The sequence below is a fragment of the Neoarius graeffei genome, chromosome 24 (assembly GCF_027579695.1).
Source record: "Neoarius graeffei isolate fNeoGra1 chromosome 24, fNeoGra1.pri, whole genome shotgun sequence".
Taxonomy (NCBI): Eukaryota; Metazoa; Chordata; class Actinopteri; order Siluriformes; family Ariidae; genus Neoarius; species Neoarius graeffei.
Window position 1 is genome coordinate 47,441,558 of NC_083592.1, and position 11,588 is coordinate 47,453,145.

The following is an 11,588-nucleotide window of genomic DNA, read 5'->3' on the forward strand; positions in this document are numbered from 1 at the left end:
TGCCTGTAATATAATGTAATGGAGATCAAATTGACTTGAAATTAGCAAGCAGTTGACCTACAAAACTCTATAAAGCACCCAGAGCTGGAAACGACAAAAATGATGACTTGAATGTGCAAGAAATAAAACTTCCAATAGTGCAGCTCAGCCACTGCAGCAAGTCAGTTATAACAGACACACAGCGACTCCTCTTCCATTCCTTCTACCATAGGGTGCCATTTCTTTTCTCGTAGTCAAATGACTAATCTTAGATTTCTTAATTTATGGATTTGTGAGCGTCCTTATGCATAAATCTACGGTACGCAAACCCAGGTGCTATCGTAGGTTTCTCCAAACAAACTGGCTTTTCACACTGGCATATCACACTTCTTGTGTCAATGCTCCTGTGAATGATTTCCAAAAATTAATTTGCATACGGTTTGATAAACGAGGCCCAACGTCTCAGAACAGCAGCTATGAAAAATGATCAATTCCTGAAAATGTTCACGAACAAATCTTTTAAGACAAATAAATATGCTAACCCGAGCTACGATTGAATGAATTGAACAAATCAAAGACGGAGCACTGAGCAACACAAAGTGTAATTTGATATCATAGTTTATTCTAAACAATCAGGCAGACTGATGGATTATTGGAAGGTTTATTATATTCATTCAGCTGAACTGGTTTGGCATTTTGAGAAGGCAGCTGCAAGGTTTTCTGAACGAGTGACATCTTGTTTTCATAAATACCTTGCCTTTGGTGCACGAGACCCTCTCCTGAGCAACACGGCTTGGAGTATTTACCCCTTTTAATGACATGACATTATGTCAAATATGGTGGGTACTAAAGGGAGTTTGATCCTGGAGGATTTACAAAGCAGCTCTGAGGAGCGCCTTACAGCTCTCTCTCTCTCCCCATCCCTGCTGAGGTGATTCTCGCAAAGAGGGATTTCAAAGGTTTGAACCCAGGCACCTACTGCAGGAGACCTGAATGATCAATACATTTATTTTTATATTAATTAGGCATTATTAATTTTTTATGACGTGTCTTCACACCCAAGCAAAGTTAGCAATGACCCAGAAAAAAACGGCTATTTGGACACATCCCTTACGAAAATTAACCATGGTTTTACTATGAAAACTAACCATGGTTTATAGTTATTCATGGTTTTCATGGTTTTTTGGGTTGCCATGAAAACCATGGTGCATTTTACCTCAATGTTCACTTAAATTTTTAGGTTCTAAGTAAATGTTAATGTATCTGGGCTGTTAATCGAGATCCTTCTCTACAGCATTGACTGTTGGACGAAAGCATGGTAATACTACAGTTAGTGCATCCTTTTAAAAACCATACTATCCCTTTTTAAACTAATTTCGTAGTTACTATGACCTATTACACATACAACTATGATGCTACCACAGCTACTGCAGTACTATGGATAAACCACAGTAATGCTATGGTTGGTTCATAGTACTTAGAATCACCATGAAATACCATAGTAGATCCATGGTTACTACCATGGATGAACCATAGTAATACTATGGTTGGTTCATAGTACTTAGAATCACCATGAAATACCATAGCAGAACCATGGTTACTGCCATGGATGAACCATAGTAATACTATGGTTGGTTCATAGTACTTAGAATAACCATGAGATACCATGGTAGAATCATGGTTACTACATAAAAACCATGGTAAAACCATAGTAAACCATGGTAGATTTTCATAAACACACACAAAAAAGAAACACTACACATGTCTAACATATTGGCCAAACACTACTATTGCCTCTACAGTACTAGCTACAGTATTTGGCTCCACATGTTTGCTACTAATTAATCCAGCTAATCTACACTTAAATTCACTAGCAAACTAGCTAAGAAGATTCTATTCTAGCTAATTAACCAGTAATCAAGTTTAAAAATGATGAACTATCAAACATTAGGATACATATAGCCAAAGTTAAAGGAGAACTGAAGGCAATTTTTTTATTATCAAAATTCTATTTCTCATTTTATTAAATATCGGAACGCATTTTTGATCGCTATTTTGTCGCTGCTATAGCAAGTTATGAGTGTTTGAAATATGCTCTGTAATATATCAGTCCATATGTCAAAGCAACGGCCGTAAACGAGATTCGTTGAGACCTGTGCGAGACATCGTAGGACGGAAGTAAAACGTACAGCGGAAATCAAAGTGACCAACATCCGCCAACGTTGTCAAAAGACACGCGCGCCCTCTTTCGAACGCTGATGTAATCAAGCCGGAAGTTTTGTTTGTTTTGATAGCAATCAGGAAAGTTTGAAAAAGTAGGCAGTAATCGTCATTTAAACTCGTTTTTGTGCAATATTTCGTTTAGAAAATGGCGGCACTGACACCTGGCTGACACTTGACGTTTCGAAGTCTCGCACAAGTCTCATGAAGACCACGCGGATAAGCGACGCCTGCCGTGGACCAAACGAACTAAATTCAACACAGCTAAAAACCGAATAGGCCGATTAGTATAATATTTAATTGCAATTAGTTGCCAATACGAGTCACGATATAAGGTTACTAAAACCAAAAACGTAATTGAATAACACGTTAATTAAGAAATAAAGCAAGTTTAAAAATGACTTTGGTTCTCCTTTAACCATGTAGGAAATCCTTAGCAAGCTAGCTAACCTGAGGCTAGGAATTTACCTCACATCAAGCTAACTGATAGTGTAATTAAAGCCAGTAGCTAATTCTCGAGCAAGCTAAGCAAAAATTGAAATTGTTGCCAAGTTTGCTAGGAAGTATTAGCCTTTGTGTTTTCAAATTGGTGGCTATCAGGAGATTAATCTGGGTGCAAATCATATACTTTTTTTTTTAACCTGGGTACAAATACTGTAGCTTTTTTGCCATATTTGATCGACTGACAAAAATTATTCAAGGATACTTTTAAGTTTAGTTCTGATTTAACTAGGACTCAGGATCATGTGATCTGAAATGGCGGTCGCTAATAGCTCTACTAGTGTGGCCAGTTATCCAATTTGGACAAAAAAACCCTCGATAAAATGACAAAAGTGTCCACGAATACTATCGTAAATCATCCTTCAAAGTGTGGTCAACGAATGTTTCAATGCTACAGTGCACACAACTACCAAATAATGTGAATTCATTTGTAAATTTAATAATTTCTTACCTCCTGAAGTCTTTTATCACTCGGAAAAGAATGAAACGATAGACTACTATCAGTTGAATTGTTATTGCAGCCATAAGCTGCGCAATAATGTACCATTTTGCGCTATATCTCAGACTTTGCAGTTCATGAATACAGATAATCCATACTAACATATGAGGCATGAAGGCGTTTGTTTATCCATTTCAAACCACATGACCACAGCACGCCAATGGAGCCGAGGAGGTCTACTGTAAACAGCTCTAAAATGTATTATATTCATTCAGGTCATGATTTAAATGTATATTTTATTCATAGGATCACTGGTTACAGTTTAAAAATGTCAGGAAAAGAACATGGTAGCTACAGAAACATTGACACACTCACCAGTCGTTCGGACATCGGAGTTTTATCGTCCGCAGGTAAATGCTGCTCCAAGGCCAAGACAATGCAGTTGGCGATGATGGTGGCAAGGATCATGTACTCAAATGGAGTGAGACAGTCAAGAAAGTAACACATGACTTGAATACATATACATGTCGCAAAGAATTTTGGTGAAAGAAAACAAAAACCTCTGTCCACTATTAATGCATGCTGCTAAAGGTTAAAGGTGCTGTCTGCAAAGTCATCTGAAATTTTAAAATGTTTTTATTGTGCGTGGCATTTTCCTATGTCCCGCAAGAACAATATCATGCAGACGAGATGTGATCACTTTGATGTCCTGAGGGTCGCTTTTCTCCATTTTGGGACCGTTTTCCTCCCTCTTGAGGTAAACAGTACGGCCCTACGGAAACACCCGAACATAAGCAGTTTGAACTAATTAGCATAACTATGGAACTGCGTCACACCAAGATGGACTCACGGAAAACATCGTCACACCGCATCAACCTCGGAGAGTTTCGAGTCGCAGGGATGTAATTAGTGGTTGACGTTCACAAATAGCTCTGTGAAACAAAAGATGAATATATGTTTTCTCTGTTACTGCTTTGGTTTTATCGTTTCTTTCTCTGTAAGAACAAAACATTAGGTGTGTAACTCCATACTCACTACCCTGGAGTCGAGTCCAAGCATTCTAACGCTAAGATAGCTAAGCGCTAGCTAGAATGATTTAGTTATCTGTCCAGAAAAATGACAAGTCATCTAACCTTGCGCTATCTTGCAGTTACGCTCACAAGGCAGACTTTGCTTTGTTTTTCCGCTGGCTTTTAGGTGGCGGGGGAGCGGAGTCCGTCATATTTGCCCATGCTGACTTGTTTTGGTTAAAAGTAGGTCAAATACGCCCCATGGTGGACATGTGATCTTGTTGCTCACTTGCTTCGGCAATCTCCAGAATCGTAAAATGCAGGATGCTTTTTATCTCGACAAAACATTCACACCCAGGATACACAGTCAGTGCGTTTACATGCACATCCAAATCGAGCTACTGTCGGTAATCGAGCTAAGGGTCCCAGCAGGGGTGCCAGAGAAATCCAATCCTACATGCACACAAGGAAATCAAGCTATTGTGTGAGGTACATTGTGCACCCGAGCCACAGGTGGCGCTACACGCCCCATCGTGTTGGTACACTTCCGGTTGTCGTCATGAAGAAGAGGAGTGATTTCCACTTTACATTCACACCACGTCATTGCCACCTGTTGGCTACAAACTGTCCTGCGCAGACCACTATTTTGTAAAGCTAGCCGCACACTACGCCGATTTTCAGCGTACCAAGCCAACTGAAGTTGCGAGTCAGGCGTAAAGACTAGTTTTCGATGGTACCGACTCATCTCACAGCCGATTCGAAAAACTAATCGGGAGCCAGACTGATCGGCGAGAGTCGCTAGCAATAGCCAATCATATCTTTCGCATATAACACGTGATATTTCGTGATCATGTGACTTCTATCTTTTCGAAAAATGAACGGACTGACAATAATGTCAAACTGAACCGTTGATCAAGGGAGATCCGCGCCCCGACACGCGGTGTGCGCGTGCACTCGGCGCATGCTCAGTTGCGTGAATGTGTCATGCAGCGAAAATAAGAGATTTACAAGCCAGGAACGCCTCATGATGCAATACGCAAGAAAAGAAAGAAGATTTACTGCCATTTTACTTTGTATTTGAGTAAAGTGAATAAATAAATGGTCTGTGGAAAATACATTTAATCCTGGGAACTGCGTGCACAGGAGTTTATTTTGTGTTTACTCCCCCCCGGCTGGCTACTTATTTGTCATGGCTGGCTAGTATGAGCCTTAGTGGAAAGCCCTGGGAATGCGGAAATGTCAAGTTCGATTTTAGATTTACGAACCCGAAAAAAATGTCGAAAAACCGGCATTAAAAAAATTTCACCCGCACAAACGGCACTCACCCGGCCGGTGGACCGGAAACAGAACATTTTTTAATAATGGCCAAGATATTAACCTCTGCTTTCTTTCAGTCGTGAGTTAGTCGGGGATATGTGCGTGCCCTGTCGGGAGTCGGCTCTGAAATGGGTCGGTTCGGTACCGCGTGGATCGGCGTAGTGTGCGGCTAGCTTAAGACAACTTATTTTGCACAATTGTATATTTTTCTAAAGTCCATTTTTTGCTTACAATTTAACTTATGTCTTAATAAACACACAAAAAGTTCAATTGTTTTTGTTTTTTGTCTCCTTGTTCCTCCTGACCTCTTCTGCTGCTCGCTACTACTACTGTTGTCATGCCGACCGAGGCTGTTGTGTTTCCCGCTTGTGGTCTCGTCACTTCCGGAAGGGGCAGTGCTGAAGTAAGTAGCTCGACTACGTAGCTCGATAGGGTTACATGCACCAAGTAGCTCGGCTACAATCGCATAATCTAGGTCGCGTAGCTCGATTATGAGAAATCCAGTTCGGTTCGATTTCAGCCGAGCTAATGGCATTTAGAACTTCGATTTCAGTCGAGCTACGGCAGAAATTCGATTTTCTCTATGTGCATGTAAACGCACTGATTGTGTGTGTGCGCAGCAGCGAAACATCTTGAAACTCCAACAGCAATAGAACATTTTGCCCAGAATTCAGCTTTGCAGTCAGAGCCTTTAAGTATTGTAGTGATTATATATCATGGTCATTATTCTGGTTATTCTATGCCGGGGATACGTAGTATATCTGCTTTATGTCAATTATGTGTCTTGCAGAGTCATTGCCATTATCACAGAGTCATTAGACATGGCTCATGTGGCTCTCTGACAGCTTTAACTCTCCATTTGTAGATGCAATAACTGAGAGGTGACCGTGTTAATGGTTGTCTCTCTCCAGTCCACCCAAGTGCCCAGGGTAGGGATGGAAGATATGACAATGTGAGACTGATATCCCAATATTTGATGATATACCTTATAGGTATTGGTATGTGTGAGTGCTTTTAAAACTTCACTATTACATTTTAACAATTACCTGATTGGATGTTAAAATTATTTATGTACCTATTGGTTTGTTGTTGGTTTTTTTGGTCATAAAACACAATAGCCCTGTGATGACCTGGCGACTTGTCCAGGGTGTACCCCGCCTTTCGCCCGTAGTCAGCTGGGATAGGCTCCAGCTTGCTTGCGACCCTGTAGGACAGGATAAAGTGGCTAGAGATAATGAGATGAGATAAAACATAATAGCCAAGATATTTTGGCCAGTCTTGAGCTTTATTTTAGTTGTGGTGAAATTGTGTATACTGACAGTTGTCAGTCATCTTTAATTTTTTTTTACAGATTTCGTCATTTTTGGATTACAGACTCTCTGAACTTGTAGAATTTATTTAAAAATGACACGATTTTTCTATTTTTAGCAAAGCATCCGCAAAACTGCTCATCCTGTACAGGGTTGCGGCTAAGCTGGAGCCTATCCCAGCTGACGATGGGCAAGAGGCGGGGTACACCCTGGACAAGTCGCCAGATCATCGCAGGGCTGACACATAGAGACAAACAACCACTCACATTCACACCTACGGTCAATTTAGAGTCACCAGTTAACCTAACCTGCATGTCTTTGGACTGTGGGGGAAACCGGAGCACCCGGAGGAAACCCACGCGGACACGGGGAGAACATGCAAACTCCGCACAGAAAGGCCCTCATCAGCCACTGGGCTCAAACCCAGAACCTTCTTACTGTGAGGCAACAGTGCTAACCACTACGCCACCAAGCCGCCCTTTGTTTAGTGGTATGCATGCCGGGCAGCATGGTGGTGTAGTGGTTAGCGCTGTCGCCTCACAGCAAGAAGGTCCTGGGTTCGAGCCCAGCAGCCGATGAGGGCCTTTCTGTGTGGAGTTTACATGTTCTCCCCGTGTCTGCATGGGTTTCTTCCAGGTGCTCCGGTTTCCCCCACAGTCCAAAGACATGCAGGTTAGGCTAATTGGTGGCTCTAAATTGACCGTAGGTGTGAATGTGAATGGTTGTTTGTCTATGTATCAGCCCTGTGATGATCTGGCGACTTGTCCAGGGTGTACCCTACCTCTCGCTCATAGTCAGCTGGGATAGGCTCCACCTTGCCTGCGACCCTGTAGAACAGGATAAGCGGCTACAGATAATGGATGGATGGATGGATATGCACGCCAACCCCGCCCCTTCAACTTTTAACACAAATTACAATGTGAGAAGCATGAAACAATGCAAATTTGTGTCATTTTAACATGAAAAGCATGACTGACGAATCTTCTCCCTTAATACGAATAAGACCCACTAAAAATCTCTCTATTATATAATACTCCTAATAAACCAAAAGGTTGTGACTAGCCTCCATTTCTGAGCATGAGCACTAAAGAGATGGCCATGCAAATTGCTTGTGTGCCACCCACATTATAAATGGTGCCAGGTTTGTTATTTACTGGCCAATTGCTCACAACTTCCTTGCATTTCTGGCCACATGGAATGAAAGTCATTTCCAACGCCTTGGAAAGCTCCAGATTGGAAACACACACCAAATGAAGACAAAAGATTACATAAAAGACAATGACTACGAATCTTTACCAAAGTCATTTCAACCTGAAGTTCCTCAGCACCATTCTGATCAATTATATAGAAACTCCACGACTGATCCACATTCAGTCATCCGATCACTTGAGAGTTTTATAGAATACTGCAGACTGACAAGCTGTTGTGTGATCCTATGTGAAACACTGGGCCGGCAGCAGGGTGGAGAGTAGTAGCGATGTCTTGGTGCGATTAATAGCTGCATTTTAGGCACTCATTGCTGCTGTTCCCATGGGGAAATGTGAGCGGGTGATTTGGGCAGCCTAATGCGAGAGCTGCTCCGGTTGCTAGGAGCGACCGAAAGGCTCACAGCATCCGAAAGGATCAATAGCGCATCGGCAAGAAGAAGGAATATGGAGACATGTGGAAAAGAACAATACAAAGGACCCATGGAAACCTTGTCTTACATTTAGCTCTCTAAAAGTGTAGAACTACAAAAGGCGGTGTTCAGCATATACATCTGTGCTTGGTCAAAGATTAACAAACTCCTACTGACCCTGTCTTTTGCACCTACTTAAAAACAGTTCAATCTCTACAGTCAGCTCACGCTGGATTGTTTGGAATCAAGCCCTTTTCATTTCAACTTCTCTCCTTCTGTTTCTTCTCTTGCTATTTGTTAGGGGGTTTTGAGACATTTGGGGTGTGGCCACCTTTGAAATAACCCTCACCACCCCAAATGCACCCGTGTTTATTACTTCTATGCTACTCATACAGACGTAACAAATCACATCTACCTCGTGTTGATTTAAAATCACCTTTACGTGATTCAGGTATTAACTAGAGATCTGTACACTCTCAGAAAAACAAAGTACATCATGGTGCCTTTCGCAGTACACCGGCTCGTCACTGTGGCAGGACCCCCTGAGGTACTTATTTGTACCATTTATATACTGATTAGGAACATATATATACCTTTTTGACCCTAAAACGTACAAATAGTTACTTTGAAGTTCAATAATGAGCCCTAGGGGGTACATTAGTGCAGACTGTACCTTGGCTCCTACTATACCCCTATTTCTGACAGTGTAGAGCGATCAATACAATACTGTCATCGTACGGCAATTCATTTCGCACCAAGAAACAATCAGATGTTCTGTTGTCCGTTATGTAATTCATTAGGAGGTGCAGTCATTCTGTCTTTTAAAAAAAGCTGGAACGTAACAGCTTTTAAATCATTTTCCGGTATACACAGTGAGCGACGTTTCAGTATTAATGAAAGACTTCTCCATTCGAGAGCGGCAAGAATTTTAGGGTTGATCCTCAAGAACCAGGTTTCATTCCAGGTGGTCTTTACTCTTTACTCATGACCCACCCTTTCATTTAAAAATACATCTGATCCTCTTAGAAAGAAGTTTCCTCAAGGGACTGGATTCTTGGTTTTGACCCAAAATGACTACGAGGCAGGATACAGTGAAGGGACCCTACAGAGGTAGTTCAGTGGTGCTGGTTTGAGTGGTTGAACTCACAACCTGCTGATGAGCACTCACTCATCAGTTCTTTCTTAATAGAGCACTACTTAGAACCCATCCATCCATTATCTGTAGCCGCTTATCCTGTTCTACAGGGTCGCAGGCAAGCTGGAGCCTATCCCAGCTGACTATGAGCGAGAGGCGGGGTACACCCTGGACAAGTCGCCAGATCATCGCAGGGCTGATACATAGACAAACCACCATTCACACCTACGATCAATTTAGAGCCACCAATTAGCCTAACCTGCATGTCTTTGGACTGTTGGGGAAACCGGAGCACCCGGAAGAAACCCATGCAGACACGGAAAGAACATGCAAACTCCACGCAGAAAGGCCCTCGCCGGCTGCTGGGCTCAAACCCAGGACCTTTTTACTGTCACCACTGTGCCACCCTTCTACTTAGAACCGTCCATCCATCCATTATCTGCAGCCGCTTATCTTGTCCTACAGGGTCGCAGGCAAGCTGGAGCCTATCCCAGCTGACTATAAGCGAGAGGTGGGGTACACCCTGGACAAGTCGCCAGATCATCGCAGGGCTGACACATAGACAAACAACCATTCACATTTACACCTACGGTCAACTTAGAGTCACCAGTTAACCTAACCTGCATGTCTTTGGACTGTTGGGGAAACCGGAGCACCCGGAAGAAACCCATGCAGACACGGAGAAAACATGCAAACTCCACGCAGAAAGGTCCTCGCCAGCCGGTGGACTCGAACCCAGGACCTTCTTGCTGTCACCACTGTGCCACCCTTCTACTTAGAACCTTTTCTATACAAAATGGTTACAGGTTCTCCGAATTCCCAACTCCTTTTTTTGAATAGAACTTATGTCAAGAATAAAAGACAGACAAAATTCAGTAAGGCTTTACAAAGAAGGAAACCACGTTTTTGTCATTTGCACGTGCTCGTAAAAGAGCCATGCGACATGCGTAAAAGGACGTGCGTAAAGGATATGGCCACTCAGTGACTCTCTTGGCGTATTTACGGATCACGTTATCCTCGCTGAAGATGAAGAGAGAGCGGTTGACGGTGAGACAGTTCTGCTTGACAGGGATGGGGTTGTAGATGGCCATGGTGCGGGCTCGCTGAGCCATGGTCTGTTTATAGATCCTGTGAGTGCCCGGGGGGCCCTGCTGCCGGCTCGGGCCTCGGCCCGCACCCGACGGAGAGCCGCCTCCATACCGGACCGGCAGGTCATCTTCGAAACGGGGCATTCTGGAAACGCACAGGTGTGGTGAGACTCGGTATCAGACTGGGCATGCAGAAGGAGCATCACAACGCACGGTGTAGTCCCAGCCACGAGGTCGCATCAGGATGAAGATGAGGGTCCGGCTACAGCATCCAAGCATCAGTCAGGAGACAGGAGGGAAGAAAAGGCCCTGAGATCAGGCTGTTATTCCGCCCCAAAAATCTGCTGTGCGCATCTCTTCTCTTACATCCATGAATGCACAAAACGAAACAAAAAACAAGAAGAATGCATGTCCGGATGCGCCTCAAGTTGATCTTTGCATGTTGCACAAGGTGTCAAACTGCAGAATAAAACAGCAAGCACACCACACACGTCTCCTGTTATGGTGCAGGCAAGTCCTCTGAGTCTACACCTCTGAGTATTTTTATTATTTATCTCTCTATATATATATATATTAAAAAGATCCCGTCCGTTTGGAGATGCTTGGAGAGGTTCTTCTTCTTGTTCCGACTTCTAGGTTTCTCCCAGTATCTTGGCTGGATTGATGCTCCAGTGCTGCTGCAAACCAGATCTGAAGAACACAGAGCGGACACTTTGAGCTCTGGCTGGGAATAAAACCCAAGCACGACGGTGATGCAGCTGCTGCTGCTGCTGCTTGCCTGGGTCACGTGACGCCACAGCAGCGCGTCAAGTCGCCCCGCCTGGTGTAACAGTCTCCATGGCACCGGGAGGGGAAAAACAGGGAAGTCCAAACGAGCTCCCACTGGACATCTAGAGCACTAGATAGGCTGCTCAAGTCATTACATCACACCCTATATAGTGCACTTACACAAGGACGGAGTAGCTATTTGG

General features: G+C 43.3%; 1 protein-coding gene across 1 annotated transcript in view; it reads right to left on the reverse strand.

Moving 5' to 3' along the window:
• cacna1ba (calcium channel, voltage-dependent, N type, alpha 1B subunit, a) overlaps positions 1-11,330 on the reverse strand; it is a 380,512-nt gene extending 369,182 nt beyond the window's left edge. Inside the window, exons 1-2 of the mRNA XM_060907396.1 lie at positions 10,502-11,330; positions 3,515-3,620 (exon numbers count right to left, since the gene is read on the reverse strand). Of these exons, the coding sequence (XP_060763379.1) occupies positions 3,515-3,620; positions 10,502-10,761 (366 nt within the window). The 5' untranslated portion in view covers positions 10,762-11,330. The remainder of the gene's footprint in view (positions 1-3,514; positions 3,621-10,501) is intronic.
• Positions 11,331-11,588: the final 258 nt, after the last annotated feature.